This window comes from Sebastes fasciatus, chromosome 10 (assembly GCF_043250625.1).
Source record: "Sebastes fasciatus isolate fSebFas1 chromosome 10, fSebFas1.pri, whole genome shotgun sequence".
NCBI classification, from domain to species: domain Eukaryota; kingdom Metazoa; phylum Chordata; class Actinopteri; order Perciformes; family Sebastidae; genus Sebastes; species Sebastes fasciatus.
This window is the reverse complement of record NC_133804.1, coordinates 21972608-21990331: the sequence shown is the minus strand read 5'-3', so window position 1 is coordinate 21990331 and position 17724 is coordinate 21972608. Positions and strand designations below refer to the sequence as shown.

Here is a 17724-nt window from a genome sequence, read left to right as displayed (position 1 = left end):
TGCTCCCTCTGCTTGCTTTCTACAAAACATCTATTTAGTTTTTGCACTCTTTCGGTGGTGGACTCGTCTTTTTTTTGTCATTTTGTGTATTTTGGTTTTTGATCTTTTGACTACTGCTTTAAGAGCTGTTCATTTGAATTTTCCATACGGAGTCCGTGTCCCAGACGAGGACACGCGTGTACTGATATTTTGAAACAATAAAGAGGATATATTGTTTGGAACTTTTAATGAGGGGGAAATCTCGCAGGCTGAGAGTTTTTTCTCATAATTAACATGTTTCTACTGACACTGAGAGCTCGACCAAACTTTTTCCATGAATAAAAGACTATGAAAAGATCTGGAAATCTCTGCATGCATTCATATCTTTCTCTTCTGCTACAGTCAGGAATTTTTGTTGAGATGATCTGACGAGGGATCAGCATGGAGTCATAAGAAGGCCGGTTTGTTTACTCGACCATGTTTCATATTTTTAACGAATCTAGAGTTTCATTTTTATCATTCCCGGGTGTTTAAATAGATAAAATCTCTTCATCCTCAATGGTCACTTGTTTTGTATTATGTGTCACTGAATGCTGCCTTTGTGCAGCAGTTATATTTTAAAACCTTCTCTCATGAGTCTAATTTGAGGCCCTTTTACAAGCTTCTATATCTTCTGCCTTTCATCCTGTTTTCTTTCCTAATCTTTTTCTCTCAACCTCCATCGGTCTACAGTCACAGATTTGGTTTCTATAATGTTGAAGACAAACATTTTGAGTTCATTCTGATGTTATTGCTCAAGAGTCAGCCCTAAGATGCAGATGCTGTGGGTTCTAGTAGAGGAATTACGGGTTTATGAAGGTATTTTTATGGATTATTTGTCATAATTCCAACTAAATCTCTAATCTAAATTCTTAAGTGTTCAGTTCAGTTCAGTTTTTTTCAGGCAGCACATCAGCTTTCTGAAAAGAAAGGAAAGTTTAGATAATTCAACGTGTTGGTTCCTTGCAAATTCAAAATTGATCCAGCTCCAAAAACTCCATTGAGAAGATAAGCCACTGAAAACCATCGTCGTCTTGAGCCCAACAAACTAAAATCACCAAGTTCAAAACTGCAGTCAAGCTTGGAAAGCAACTGAAAATCTTGTTTTTGCTGACCTCCAGTCTGGTGAAACCTCTCACCTTGCTGCACTGATGTAGAGGTGTGTCATTACATTGTTACATCGTTGTTGGGTGAGGTCAAAAGCATAAAACACTTCAAACTCTCCAACCCTGTCTCCTACAAAATTACATTCCCATAAAACTAAACTGCACTCTCAATTACGTTTGGAGGAAAACATATTTTCCCCCAGATTACAGTCGCAGTTTTAAACAGTTTTAAACAGTTTTAAATAGTTTTAAACACGTGCTAAACATTGTAAATTGAAACAAAACAAAAAAAATGCAACAAAACTACTTTGTTAGGTTTAGTAAAATACATCATGATTAAAATAGGCTATGTGAACATTGACGGCGAAAGACATTAATCTCCCATATCTGCGGTAGCGTTTGTATCCATCCGTAAAGAGATGCATTTCCTACGTTGAACACTACGGGGGCGTACTCTATATATTATACAGAATTACGGACACAAAACAAAACTGTGGAAACAAGATCCCTGCAAGTCCTGACTCACGATTATGTGGGTAATATACAAATTACATTGCATTACTTTCCGTAACTTTAAGTACGAACACTGAATAAGAACAGCCTGATGTGTGTGATTGCTTACCCTCTCCTGTCACATGTTCATTTAGTGTTTGAACTGTTTCCTCCATGCTGCCTGCCAACTGTGATCTTTTCATGTTCCTCATTAAAAATGTGTCGCTTCTCATTGAAAATAATTAGTAGGCGCAGGGCAGTGGCTTCGCCTTGCTTTGGTGTGTTTTTTATCATAAGAGGGTGTCTAATCTGGCAGTAAATGAAAGCATCTGTGAATGACTGCGTAGGGCCTTTAAAACAAACCTAAAACATAACAAAACAAGAATATTAAGCCAGAAAAACAAGTCTAAAGAGTCTGTGGAGCTTTAAATAAGCTGCAGTTATATCGGTCCCCAATCATAATGTGTATTCAAACACAATGGAGTTTAACCGAGTGCACAAATGTATGTAGATTGTGTTATAACGTTTTACTTTGTGGCTTAAAAACAGTGAAAAGCTGAAAAAGATGTGTTGAAATCTTCCATATGAAAAAAGTTTAGACCATCATAAATGTTAAACAATGAACAATTTCTTTGCTTTGGATGTATTTTCTCCTAATTATGACCACAGCCTAAACAAAGAGGCCATAAAACAATACAAAGAAAACCACAAGAACATTTTGTTCAAAACAAAGTATGGACTGTAAATAGTAGAAACTGGTGTGTCTGTGCCTCTGCCTCTGTCTGTGGGTTTGAGTTACACTTGACTGTTTTATTTCCAGGATTTGGCTGTGCACGAAGCTGCTCGTGGTCCCCTGGGAGACGGGTGAGGGCGAGACGGAGCACCCTGTTACCATCCTCACCCGTTCATCCAGACTCCAGAGTCAAGAATGTGAAACAACAGCCGAGCCTCGTCCACAAAGCCCCGAGTCCCTCCTCTCAGCCACAGCAGGAAAATAACCCTCCCAGGTTCCTCCTTCACTCTCTGTGGCTGAGAGAGGGCGTAACTTAATACCGTTTTTAATAGAAGTCCCTGCATATGAAAGTTTTATCTCCTTTTTGCTGGGAAACGTCACAGCAAACAAAATGAAACACACATCTGACTCCCTATACTCATCCTTGTTACACCTGTTCTGGTTGAAGTTCATTTAAAAAAGCAGTGAACATGATTATATCTCATGCATAAACCCACTAAGTTTCACATATTGCAGGCACATTTTTTTTCCTGATAGAAATAAGCAGCAGTCTTCTACACAACGTTGTGCTGTGGACGTCTCTCTGCTGCACAATTTCTGAAACTAGGACCCTCTTTGTCAAAACTCTACATACACACACACAAAACAAATACAACATATCTTAAATCTCTTGCAAAAGCAAACACTTCATTCAAAACAATATAAATTCTTCTAAAAATTTTCTTTTTTGCATCACAACTTTACACGCAAACACCAAATAAATACGCCAACTGCACACGAATGTGTTAAGTATAAAAAGCACTTTGGCAGTTTCATTTATGCTGTAAATATAGACAACACGTTCTCATCCCAACTCGTCACATATATGCCGCTGCTTGGTCACGCCCCTTTGTGTCACTTAGGGATTAGGCAACAAAACCACTATAGTTAGGTTTAGGAAAGAACAACATGGTTGGACTGAAAACTACTACGTTTGTACAGTGAAAATGAAACTGAACGTCTGTTCTCGAACGAACAGCTGATTGTAACGTGAAAGTAAAACTTAACACACGGGACACGAACAGCAGTCTCCTGGATGAAAGACTTGTGTTTGTTGGACACATCCACCAGAGCGTTTATTGCTGCTGTGGATGGGTTTACACGCCCATACAGGCACTAACGGGCGCCGTATGCGGCAGTAGGCTATCTAACACCGACGGCCGAGACAAAGCCTCATTATTTGACGCCCTGAGAATGAGAACGGGCTCATATAGACTATGAACATAAATGCAATGGGTAAACAATCATCTCAATACTTATAACAATCAGATGCAATTAATTTAATTGAAGATGACATGAACATAGTTGCTGTACACCGTAAAGAAAATACACTTTATGGCAATTATAGTCCTCTAACTATCTCTCTTCATTGTTGTGCACCCCAAGGGGCAAACAGGAATCATAGTCATATTGTCCAAGCTAATTGGTTCCAGGTGTTTTCAAAGGTGCATACTGGCTGCAGGTGATTTATATAATTGAGTGTAGGTATTTCAGTGGCAGTGTTGAGCAAAAAAAACACGCACAGGCTTTTAGTTTTGAATAAAGTGTCTTATGAAGATAAAATGTGTGCAGATATTTGCAGAAGTGTGTTTTAGAATTTCAGGTGCTTATGGTTCAGCATATCTGGTCAATGGATCAGCTAGTGGTTTCAAAAATTGTGCAACAACTGGATGTGGTTATTTTCTTAATTTCTTCATAAAATTGTTTGCTGACATCTGTTATTTGTTTATTTTGAAAGTATTACAATGTTCTTCAAATGGTGCAGGAACCCAGACCCTATATTCACTGTGTATCAGATGGTTTATGGTATAGGCCTAATTTAATTAATTTGTTTGGAAATGTGCAACATTAAACCACAGTATTTAAACTGAAATGACAATGGATTTTAACTAAAGTCCTGCATGATCACCAGTCTTTTAGAGTGTGTTTTGAGCCTAAATGGCTCAGACAAACAGCAAGCATTAACCCAAAAGCAGTAGAGTGGAAATGGACCGGTATATATAGACTACTGCAAGACTAATCAGGACAACGGGGAGCAGGTGAGCAGGTGGTCAGGTGATGGTTACTGCAGGGCAGGAGGTCGTGGCTGGATCTGCAATGACAGGGAGAGTTAGTTAAAATTATGACAAAAAAAAGAGCTTTCTTTAAAGCTGACAGGTAGGAGGACCCTGACTTAAGAAAAGTATACTTAACTTGGCTCATACTGACAAGTATACTCAAAAGTCTAAGTTTATTTGGCTTATAGGCCCACTTATACTTAATCTTTTGATCAAGATATACTTATGAAAAGTATAATCAAGTATTCTTGAGTAGCAGACTCAAATCGCTGCTAAAAAAGTGGGCTACAAGCGTACTTGCAGTAAAAAACTGGAGTATAAAAACTATTAAACTAGTAGTCTACTGAAAGTATACTTAAAAGTGCACTTTCATAAACTAATAAGTGGGCTAACAGTATAAAACTAGTAAACTATCAGTATAGTATAGTTGCAGTACAAAATAAAACTTAGGTGTTAAATAGTTGTGTACTCAATGTTTATTATTCTTACACTTAAAGTATACTTAAATGTACACTTTTATAAACTAAAAAGTGGGCCAATTTAGTCCCAAGAAGTATTAAAGTAGTACACTTACAAGTATACTACTAGTACATTTATATTAGTATACTTACTAAATAAAGTATACTTGGTATAACTTATGTTTATTTTCTATTTATTTATTTATTTCTCTATTTATTTCTCTAATTTTTTTTACTATTATTATTTAATTTTATATGTATATTTTTGTGTACTTATTTACTTATTTATATTTATTCTTGTACACTTGTGTTGTTTTTTGAGTGCCCTATCAGTCCAAACATGTTTGTGCAGTGGATTGTCAGAGTTGTATTAACAAAATTCAGAAATAAACTCTGTTTTAAAAAACATTTACTTGATCTTTACTTATGTATACTTCATAAAAGTACTTTTTCATAAAAGGGGAGGCATGAGTTTCTCCTCTCTGACACAAAACTCTCTGTTTAACACGCTGATTGTTTAACAATCAGTGTATTTTGATGAGTCATCCTTGTTTAATTAAATCAGTTCAAACCACTATAATAAAGATTTGCCGCCTCCAAGCGGTGAAGAGGCTCCGGTGCACCGCCCGGCTGTATTAAAACAAACCGGCAGACGCTAGTGAATGAAACCAACGCACCCTCCAACCATCACTGTAACGTGATTGGCTGTCATTTAGAAGCCCTGACATAGATGCCACCCGATTGGTGGATGACTCGCACGGCTTCAATCTGATTGGCTGAACGTCTCCTTTAGGGGGCGGGATGATGCTGAAGTTCGGTTGCGGAGCAGAAACCGGTAACCTAGCACTCCAGCACGTTGTGAAGCCGCTATAGTGTCTCAGGCTGCCGCTGAGGTGATTCAAAGAAATCACTTCTTTCTTAAAATCAACACATTTTTTTGATAATCGACCCACTGGTAAGTTGTTCAAATAGATAAACTATCATTAATTATCATTTAAAAAGTCTTAAATGTGTTTAATGTGTCGTGTTTTTGGGAGATTAACTGGGGGTTGGTTTTCTGGGCTCCGTCTACATCCTGGTGAGGCTTTAGCATTAGCATGGCGTTTGTGCTTAATTATACTATTATTTTGGTGTTTATGTGTTTTGAATTAATCATAAGGTGATGGAGTAGTTGTTTGTGTGTTTAAATGTTTGGATTTTGCCATTAGTGCTACTACCTGGTGTCACTTTGGGGTTTCCAGGAGATACCCACCGCCCATCTCTCATTCAGTCGTGACTCCCTCTCTGTCCTCTCCTTCATGTCTCTCTCTTTTTAACCACCTTGGTTTTACAGTTTTCATGCACATTTTCCTGCATTAGGTGTGTCTCCTCGTTGTGCTCCAGTTAGCCTGGTTATCTTAGATTTGGCATGGGTGTGCAGGAGTGTGTGGCTGCATGGTGCATGGAGGACCGGCCGGACACGTGTTGGAGCTGCTCCTCCTTAAAACCAAGCTCCATAGCCCGGCACTAGTTTTGGTGGGGCCTTGTGCTCGTCCAGCTGTCGTGGTTTTGCTCAGTAGTAGGGCTAGCTCAAAGTGTGCCATTTGATTGAGTCCAGGTTATATATCTGCTGCAAAAGTCCCAGCACTTTACGAATTTTACGCGCGGAGGAGCCGCCATGACGCGTGATGAGTGTGTGTGTGTGTGTGTGTAGGCCGGTCGATGGTAAATGGATGGACTTGGACTTGTAAAGCTCTTTTCTAGTCTTCCGACCACTCAAAGCGCTTTACACTACATGTCAGCATTCACACACTGATGGCTAAGGCTGCTAAGGTGCCAACCTTGCCCATCAGGATGTAATCTAAATACTCATTCACACACCGATGAGCAATTTGGGGTTAGGTGTCTTGCTCAAGGACACATCGACATGTGACTGGAGCAGCCGGGGATCGAACCACCGACCTTCCGAACCTGCTCTACCTCTGAGTCACAGCCGCCCCAGATATACTGTGAATGGCACCGTCACTGTGCATGGCCTTTGTCTTGCATGCCATGCTTAACTCTTTTACACTAGCATGCTGGTGGTGGTGTAGCATGCCCTTATAAGCACTTCATATCTTTAAAATAAACTTGGATCCTCATTCTAGTTTGAAAAAGCCCCTCACCCCCCTTCATTCATGTGACATTGGAGCTGAGATCCTCCCTGAGATCTCGTTGGGTTACTATCTGGCTTATCCTGATGGATCAGTTATAATGTATGCTGGTTGCTAAGTGAGTGCCAGGACAACAGATGGCTGTAGGTTTTGTGGACAGGTGTGGCAGGCCAGTCCATTAAAGACAGCTCTTCTTGTTCCCCTGGTTTGGTGAAAGACCATACCATGTTTTAGCTTCCTTACCACTGTTTAACCATATAGTTTGTTCTATATTGGGGGTTTGAGTGCATCTTTTGTTAGATTGTTCATAGTAACAAAAACATAGACCAGCCTTTATCCCTACTCGATTTTTTCCTTCCTTCCTTCCAGGCAGGCGTCCGCTTCAATTCATGTCCGTATAGTATGAAAATCAACTGGCAGAGACTCTAAACTTAATTTAAATAGGTGATCCATCAAAGCCTGACAAGCATACAGGCACCATGTGCAAATACTCATATATAGGTGACTGCTTGTGTCTTAATGGCGACTTGAGCACCGGGGGTCACACTCGCCACATAAAAAATGTGCAGGAAACAGAAGAATGTGGGTCTGTTGAAGCACGCTTCAGCCTTCCAAAGTGAAAATCACTTTTAAACCGTCCTTCCTGAGATGTTATCAGGGCGTGCTTTTGAGAGCACAGACTGATTTGAAAAGTATTCACATACTATAGGGGGAGGAATTGCTGAAGGGGACAAAATGTCCTCATAAAGATGTGACTTATGTGACACTTCCAGATCAGGGAACAGTGTCCAGTTTGTACTGGACTGCACATCTTATCATTCATCTGCCTCTTCAGACATTTTACCAGACAGTTTTATAATAATATTAACCTCTAATGGAAATCCAACAAACCAGGACCTCTTAATAGCCGGTTATCCACCGAAGAGGTTGGTAATGTGGACAGACGGTGACTTTAGATCAGCTGGAGTTGAAGGGTAAATGGCACCAAAATAAAATCATATCCTGCATATTTTAGTAGATGTTTGAAAGCCAAATAGTGCCGAACCTCTACAAAAAGCCACTGGCCAATACTTTAGTCCATGTCCTTGATAAAAAATATGGTATGTGCGCTTTCTAAATATGAAGTTGTGAAGAAGATAAAGGCAGTAGAGGAATCGGTGCTGTTGAAGTGGCATTTGAGTGCATTGACTGCAACTCCAGGATTTGTTTTATCCACTCGGTATGAAAACAAACGACGAAAGTCTGGGTTTTGTTACCCGTGCCCTGGGCGGGCCGTTTTCATGTCGGTGCACCCAGATGCTCGTCAGTTTTTGCAGATCAAACACACTTCATTGCTGCGGGCGTTTTCAACACGGTCCAGAAAAAACAAATTAAAAATGAGTCCGTAACGCAACTAGAGTGGGATGTTGTGAAATCAGAGGTCATGTTTACCTGACCTGATTTACACTTCAAACCGTTGGTGGGATTGGATCTGACTGCTCTCCAATCAGGACGGCGGCTGGATGATTCATCTTCACACAAATGTATATTTTCGCAAGTGTTATGGCTGCCGTAAAATGCAAACTGATGCAGATGTGACATTAGGAGGCAAGGTGCCCAGCAACAAAGACACAAAAGACCGACTGATATGCAGCTTGTTGGTTACTACAACAGAACTTATAGCATCCTGTAATCCACTGGAAGTTTTACACTGTGGGAATTCAAAGTATTGCTGGAGCAAGTCATGTTACTGTACCCATTGTACATTGTTCAGTTCCATTTTTACAATTAATCTTTTGGTCTAGTAACAGAAAATAGTGAAAATGCCAATTTGAAATTTGCCAGAACTCAATGTGATATCTACAGATGACAAACTCAAAGATATTACAATGATATGAAACATTTGAGTAGCTAGAAGCTGGATCAGTTTTCTGTTGATTGACAGGTCGATTAACAGAACAATTGTTTGTGTAAGGTAATCTTATTCACATCCAGGACATGAATGTATCTAACCCTCCTCCTCTTCCTTGCAGAGCTTTCCAGTTGACCAAAGAAATGGTGATGGAGAAGCCAAGTGCCCAGCTGGTCGGGCGAGAGTTTGTCCGACAGTATTACACACTCTTGAACCAGGCCCCCGACTACCTGCACAGGTAACACCATCACCTGTTCATCTGTCATGCGATTATTGGTCCGAGATTGTTGAAACCTCAGCGTAACATTGTCTTTGGTTTCAGTATTCTGAGTTGAAGTCAGAATTTTTACATTATATTAAATAACATATGAAAGCACCCACTCAGTTCCGATCCAATTAACCTTTTTGTGTTTCTGCTCAGGTTTTATGGAAAGAACTCGTCCTACGTGCACGGCGGGTTGGACAACAACGGCAAACCAGTAGAGGCTGTTTATGGACAATCTGTAAGTAGGCATCATCCGGCAGACAACAGCTCTCAAAAATGTGATTTCCATAAAGCGGCTCTGCACTTAACTCCCACGTACAAACACTGAGTGGAGAAAAACACTACAGAGCTGAAAGGAAAGTTGGTTCCTGCAGCTGTTCTGTCCAAAATGGACAGTTAAGGTTGTCTCTCTTCTCTCTGCTCTTAGGCAGTTTTAAAAAGCTGATAATGAATTTCTTGGAAAAACATTTTTTTTACATAACATTCCCATTCACTTCTGTGACAGTGTTTGAAGCAGTTTACTCCGTCCTTCTCATTCTGTCTCTTATGCAATGGATATAAAAGTCTTCTCTTAAATGAGAAACGCTAAGAGGAGTAAGAATGAAGGCAACATCTAAATGTATGTTTGCAGAAAGGGCGTGCCACATCATTGTTCATGACATATAATGAACAATAATATCTAGTGTGATAAGAACATGTCGTAACATTCTAAAACACACGGTCGTCTAACAAAAGTAGTACATTTACTTTTGTCGGAGTAGCTCGTCACAATGTTGGCGAAACCCTTTAAAAACTTCCAAGTTTGGAGGAAAAGCCACAGCAAGGTGCTGGTTGTATAAATCTCATCACAGCAGCTGAAAATAAGAAATCATACTATATATTGAAAAACCATTATTTTAAGGATATATCACCCACCCCTAATATACAGTCTGTTTTGAAAGCCTTGCAGAATAAAGTGAAGTCTGGACTGCTGCTGAGTTTTTAAAGTGGTATAAAAATGTCTTATTTCTAGAAAAAAGCCAGAGCAGCAAGTTTTCTTAACATACATTATTTGATTCCTCTGAATGAGGCAGAGATTATGCAGCACTTTTCAAAAACACAAGTTACAAATATGTACAATAAAAGCATATCAAACAGGCAGGATAGTAACAAACAAGGCAACGAAATATGAAAACTGCAGAACAGCTTTTGGACTCTTGTCCTGATTGAATCTCTCTTTATTCAACCTCCTCTCGTCTCTCTGCAGGAGATCCATAAGAGGGTGATGGCTCTGAGTTTCCGCGACTGTCACACCAAGATCAGGCACGTGGACGCCCACGCCACCCTGAACGAGGGCGTGGTGGTGCAGGTGATGGGCGAGCTGTCCAACAACATGCAGCCCATGAGGAAGTTCATGCAGACCTTTGTGCTGGCACCTGAGGTTTGTAGCCCACTCCTGTCCGATTTTCTCACGCATATGTGAAGCTTGATCAATATTTTTTTTGTGTTTTCTTGCAGCAAAAAGTTGATAAAGTGTGTTAAGTGTTTGATTTTGTTTTTATTTTTCCTCCAGGGTACTGTTGCGAACAAATTCTACGTCCACAACGACGTGTTTCGTTACCAAGACGAGGTGTTCGGTGACTCTGATTCGGAGCCTCCAGAAGGTGAGACAATGTCATCAAGCATTTTTTTCTCTTGGCTGCCTTTTCATCTTCTCTATAAATATGATCCTTCTGATCTCAGTGTTATTTGGCTAAAGATTAATTGAGTTACAGAGACAAACTTCTCATTCATTCTTTAGAGATTGCACACTTTGTATAAGAACTGTAGCATCATAATTCAGATTCTTTGATAGTCTTTTTTTATTATTTTAACTGCTGTCTTCAGTTCTGATGGTTGAAGCTGCTGAACGAGTCAAAGAACCTCAAAATGTTTAATGTGTGGGAATATTAGATTGAAGTTACACAAAGCAATGTGAGAAAAATGGTGTTCCAAGATGAAACCACTAGCTTCATTATGACAAATGGGGGTTTTTTTTGGAATAGGTTTAGTGGGATTTGTGTATTTTTATTCCATGTAAGAGCTGCAGGAGGACGACGTCCTGAACGTGTTTTTGTTTGTGTGTTTTCAGAGTCTGAGGATGAGGTGGAGGAGATCGAGGAGAGGGTTCCTTCCCCTGACATCGCAACGGAGGAATCTGCTCCCTTCTACGACCCGACACCCTGGTATGTTCCCCAAGCTTTAACTGCCTCATCCGACTTCATCTAGTATTCACATTGTCCAGCTTGCAAAAAAATCTGCACTCTGATGTATGTAAATTGTTTAAGCTGTCTGTGACTGTTTGCCAAGTTTCAATTGCATTCACAGCTCAACAGCACGAGCAGCAGATCAGTGTTTAACTGTCTCGTACTTGTAGTTCTGAGCCGACGGTTCCTGGCGACGACGAGGAGGCGGCAGCAGCGAGTCCAGAACCAGAGCCAGAGGTGGAGAAGGAGGCTGAGGCCGTTGTGGTGGAGCTGAAGCCGGAGACGACGCCGGAGACGCAAACAGACTCAAACGTATCCGACGAGGTAGACAAAAGCCCCGCCGCCGCCCCACCCACCACAGAGCCTGCCGCCGTGCCTGCCGAACCCACCCCCGCCGCTCCAGAAGAAAACAGGGTACGTCTTAACGTGATTCCTATTATCATTCTTACACAGATAAATTGGCTTAAATGGGGCACAAGTGTACTGCTGGAATATTTTAGTGATGGGATGAATACTATCTTTTGTTGTCCATAAATGTCTCCTGTGTTATTTCTTCCCACAGCCGTTCTCCTGGGCGTCCGTCACCAGTAAGAACCTCCCTCCCAGCGGGGCTGTCCCAGTCTCAGGAATCTCCCCACACGTTGTCAAAGCCCCTCCAACAGCACCGGTAGGTTTTGATCAAATAAGATTTAAATACCTCCCAACCAGATTTGAAAGGTAAATCTAGTATTGAACTACAACCTCATTTCAAAACTCACAAAGACAAGTTTGTATTTATATTCTGAAGCAACCATAACTTTAGTTTTGTTCTGTTATTTTGTGGCAGTAGGTTTATTTATAGTAGTACATTTAAAAACTGGAGATCTCATTTTGGAACATGCATCTCTCTCTTTGTTATACTATGTAGAGATGAAGGCAGCATGACACAAACCTCCCCTGCTGGCAGCGGGACACAAACATCCCCTGCTGGCAGCACCTTTATGATGATAATCACAGTTGTTGTTGTTGTTTATATAAGTGAAGTCATAAATCCCAACAGCAGAAAAACCTGCTCTCGTTCTTTCTCTTCTTATAAAAGTGTGTTGTTGACTGTTTCAGCCCAGAGCCGAGGTGAAGTCAGAGTCCCAGACAGCAACACAGAGACCACAGAGAGACAATCGGCCGAGGGAACAGAGGCCTGGAGGTCCTCCGCCGGTGCACAGAGGACCCAGACCAGGTACACAAACACATATATACAGTATATACAGCAGTTAAATAGCCTTTAAACAAATGGAAGTGACAGATAACCAAACATTAGGCCGCTAGTCTAAACCAAACTTAATCAAATGTGATGTGTGCTGTTGAGAGCAGATATGACTGCAGGTGTTTTCAGAGTAACATCCCCAAACATGATGTAAACATTAAAACTCTTTCTATGGAAGTAAAGTGCAGTATGTGTTCACCGGTTGCAGGCAACATAAAATGTCCGCCCCGTTGCGTACACCGGAAGCAACCCGAGGCCAAAATGCTGCGATGCTTTCTGATTATATGAAACTAGAAAACCTAAGGAATCCATTGGTACCAACCATGTCATACTAGCTTCTCAGGAAGGGGGTCTCTTGACCTCTGACCTTCCCTTTACAGACATGCCCACTTTATGATAATCACATGCAGTTTGGGGCAAGTCATAGTCAAGTCGGCACACTGACACACTGACAGCTGTTGTCAAATACTTGACAAATCTCTCCTAAAGGTACATTTTGAACAGATAAAAATGTGTGAATAATCGCAATTAAATATTTTAATTGATTGACAGCCCGACTAATATCACTTGTTTCTGTTTCTAAATGTTATTATTACTGTTATAAAACTGAAGGTATACAAATGGCTTATCTGCAGTACAGTAAATACACTCATGAACCAGATAGTTGTTCTATATGATCTCACAGACTAATGTACCTCTATATTGTTGTTTCAGTTCGGGAGGGTGAGCAGGGCGAGTCGGAGGGTCGCAGGGTGGTCCGGTACCCCGACGCCCAGCAGCTCTTTGTGGGAAACGTCCCTCACGACGTGGACAAGACTGAACTCAAGGAATTCTTTGAACGTAAGTCTGATTTAGATGATGCTGGAACAGCATCTTAAAAACATTTTAAGGTATTAACCGTAGTGGTAAATAAACGGTGTTTTCATCCACAGAGTATGGTACAGTCCTGGAGCTGCGAATCAACAGTGGAGGGAAGCTACCAAACTTTGGATTTGTGGTGTTTGACGACTCTGAACCTGTCCAGAAGATCCTCAGCAACAGGGTGCGACAACTTCTCAGGCTAATCACAATGTTTTTAATGTTTACTTTTCTTGGATGCTGCACCATTTTTATTTGCTGAGTTTGTATATTTGAAAAATCCTGAGCTACTTGATGTTTAGTCTTCTTGGTAATTATTGTTCCCACTGTGTTCCCCTGTTGGTATTTTATAGGATTTAAATATTGAGTTTGCTCCGTTAAAACCCGAAACTGAAGGCATTGAGTTTTTAACTTTACCGTCGGGACCGTTAATAGAAAACTTTATGAAGTTGTTACAAGTTTTAATCCTTTACTTCTCCTCTCCTCAGCCCATTAAGTTCAGAGGCGACGTCCGGCTGAACGTGGAGGAGAAGAAGACCAGGTCGGCCAGGGAGGGCGACAGGCGAGATGTGAGGCCCCGCGGTCCAGGAGGTCCCGGCGGCCCCAGAGAGCGAATAGGAGGCGGCGGCGGAGGACCTCGAGGCCCCCCCACCCGCGGAGGCATGGCACAGAAACCCAGCTTCGGCTCCGGGCGTGGCGCGGGGCCCAGCGAGGGCCGCTACTCCACCCAGCGACAGTGACCAGCATCTCGGCTCCAAACCTGAGTTAGATTACTATTTGGATTCAACCGAGTGGTTTTTGATTCACTGCAGCAGCAATTGGACAAACGTAAAATATAACAAAAACCCTTCTTTACACTGCACATAGGAGCAACAATCAGTAGTTATTTTAAGTCAAAGTTTGGGTTGCTACACACACACACAGACGTGCGCCCTGATTTCTGACTTAGTTCCTCATTCTTTCTCCTAAATGTGAGCCGACCAGTATTTCAAGGGGATTTCTGTTAGTAATTGACGCAGGTTTGGTTGAGAGCTTTCACCGTCAAATCACGCCAGCTCCTGCTGAATTCAGCCGGTCTCTGTCTCATGAAGACGGCTGCCTCCTCCTCCTCCCACCTGATTCTTTATCACCTGCTGCTTTTTGTTTCCTCCCAAGGAACCCAGAATGTCACTCCTTTTTCTTTTTATTACCCATCTCTTCCTCCTATCCTCCTCGTTGTCTCCTCCACCAACACATGTATTATCTGGACTCTGTCATTTCTTTTGTTTTGTTTTTTTTTCATGCTGAACTTGAATTTATTAAGAAACAAAATCGAAACACGCAAACACATGAAAAAAAAAGGGTAAATACTACTTGAATTGGGGATTAAAAAACCCAGAGGTTAGGTTTTTTTTCGCGTTCTCTCTCCCTGTTTCTTAAAGGAACGTGTACTTTACTGCTTGGGCAATCCTGTGTATTGCTGCCACCGTTGTATCTAGCGATGGATCTGTCTTATCTTTTTATTCTATCAGGTCAAGAGCTGAACTGTAGTGGTTTTATTTGAGTAATGATGTTGGCTTGTAATATGTGGATTCACGGACGCATCTGAATGGAGCATGTATCAAATCATGTATCAAATCCTGTTAGGCTTCTACTACCGATGCACTTCATTCGTCATCATGTTTAAAACGAGCTCACCTGCCGATGAGAGAACTAAATTAAAAGTGATTTACTGTTTTAAACCTTTGGTCTGGTTCATCTTGTTTTAACGGACTGTGTCAAGAGACTATATCTAAATGAATGTGAATGCAGCAAGAGAATGAAACTCTTTATTTTAATACATAGAGTGGGAATAAAAGACATCCTGGGACTAGCCAACCAAAACCCACCATACAGACCATGTCACACACTACAAGAAATAATGAGTAATGTGAATTGTTTTGATAATTTGTAGAATGATAGAAGTAGAAACCCCTGTACAATGTTATGGTGTACACTGGTTCACATCTGTTGATGTCATAACAGAAGTTGTGAGGTGGAAAGATGAAATACGATCAGAAACATGTTTATAATACAGTAAAAGTTTGGATATTTTACACAATTTTCAGCTATTTTTAGGTCATTTTTCACGTTTTGCTCATAATTTTCTGACATTTTTCATATGTTAGTTGCATGATAGCCTTATTATACACGTTAAAAAGTGTTCTATAGGTAGAGAGAAATTTACTCGGATTCAGTTTTAATATTGTCTCCAATTAACTATTTATCTACATATAGATACTTCTTAGCTGTAGTATTTGCAAGTAACATTATGGCAACAAAGCACATTCTCATGAATATAACCGAGTCAACACACAAACTAGTTTCAACAAAAATTGAACATTAATAAGGTAACTGGTGTTTATTCACTTTATTTGCTTTACATTAGAGGTAGGCCTATTTGTATATTTCATGTGCAACGCTCTTTATACTAACTTCACCTTTAATGCTGAGCTATAAATCCACCTACTGACTTATAGAGGTTTGTCACAGCACTTTAACTTGTCATAGCAGAGAAATCACAGGTGTAATAAATAGAGGTGATGATAGCCTCATTCAATCAAGTACGTCACAGGTGTATATAATAAAATAAATGACTGAATTCCATTTAGCTGTTTCAGTTTCAGGGTCCTGGTTTTGTGCATGCTGGTTCATGTCTTACTGGGACTCTTGAATAGAAACAGAGCCATCATGTAAGGCATGTATGTGAAAAAATATCTGTTTGGACACGTAAATTAGTTTTGGCAACAAAGTCCAGCACAAATGCAGTAGAGGAGGACTAGAAAATAACAACATAGTAAATCCAAATACAAGTTACTGAATATTAAGGAACAAATCATGCAAATGCTAGTTAATGAAGTAGGGTTAGTTTCAGTTGAACATCATGTCGCTATAGCAACCCCTACTGGCACAGGTCCATAGCAACTGTAGTTCAGCTGTTGCACACAGCAGCTTTGAAAGATCTGTGACCAAGACATCTAAGTTATGGTACTGATGGAAAAACAATATTATTTTTGGATACTTTACTTCTTTTGAATACTTTTACTGTGAAAATTTTAAACGTGTTTTTCCTACAAAACACTTTTTCTTCGATCCAATTCGATTTATTCACACAAGCTCGTCTAAACGCAAGCAGCTTTGTGAGAAATGTGCTTGTATAAGTTAGAAAGGTAAAGTACTATTATATCTGATGTTCCTGGATTAATATTCCTGCTGCATTGATGTGTATGTTGCATTTTAACTCCTTTATATCCTGTTGGGTAGTTTCATCTACAGCAATGCATCATGGTCTATAAGATCATCATATGTTTGTAGCGTCGCTGTCCTGGGAGAACCACATACTGTATCTCTAAAAAGTCAGAAAATCAGCCTGTTTTCAGCCTTTGTGACGATGCATTTCCAGCTGATCCAAGAGGCTTTTTAGAGTTTATTTAGCCTCAGAAGGACGAAGGATTTTCTCAACACATAAAGGAACACTTCATCCTTCAGTTAATCACAAACTATCAACATCAATACACCTCGACAGGAAGGGGATGAAACACTGTAATGTGAAAAGTACAATATTTCCCTCTGTAGTAGAGTACCAGTATAAAGTATCATAAAAGGGAAATACTGCTGCTGTTACTGCTTCATTTTCACCTGATCTCAAACCTTCTTTTTAAATTTAATTATTAATCCTAATTCTGCTCATTCCTTTTTGTTACCTTTCATTCTGTACAAACCTCCCTCCAGGTGACATAAATTAAACATCAGACACATTTCCTCTCACAGCGGATCAAATCCTTCGACTTTACACGCTCCTCAAATTAGTATTCAGCGGCTGAGTGCTGACCAGCTGCAGGGTCAGTGCTCTGTAACTGATGCTGACCTTTGACCTCTCTGCGGAGTCAGCCGAGAGGAAAGACTGATTCGTCCCCGGAGGGATCGATACAGTACCAGAAGAGAGACGAACGGCTTCGATAAATCACCAAGGCCAGCTTTAATGTGATGGTGTTTCTGCAGACGCTGCCAGATTACAGAGTGAAGTTGGAGCTGCGTTCAGGAGAAAATGCACTTTTATTCAAGCTGTGGAATTAAACACGACTTTCACGCGTCCTGTCATAAGCTCATGCTGCGCTAACGTCTGTTGTCATGTGCAAAAGTGCAGTAAACATCTCAATGATTATGTTTGCATAGAGCCTCCAAAAGG

At 40.5% G+C, this 17724-nt stretch overlaps 1 protein-coding gene across 1 annotated transcript; it reads left to right on the top strand.

The window, feature by feature from the left end:
• Nucleotides 1-5716: 5716 nt before the first annotated feature.
• g3bp1 (GTPase activating protein (SH3 domain) binding protein 1) lies at nucleotides 5717-15238 on the top strand. The gene is made up of 12 exons (XM_074648996.1): nucleotides 5717-5858; nucleotides 9048-9164; nucleotides 9348-9429; nucleotides 10438-10611; nucleotides 10744-10834; nucleotides 11302-11395; nucleotides 11587-11830; nucleotides 11979-12083; nucleotides 12515-12632; nucleotides 13374-13499; nucleotides 13592-13701; nucleotides 14006-15238. The coding sequence occupies exons 2-12, from the start codon at nucleotides 9070-9072 to the stop codon at nucleotides 14255-14257; spliced, it is 1491 nt and encodes a 496-aa protein (XP_074505097.1). The 5' UTR covers nucleotides 5717-5858; nucleotides 9048-9069; the 3' UTR covers nucleotides 14258-15238.
• The last annotated feature ends 2486 nt before the right edge of the window (nucleotides 15239-17724 follow it).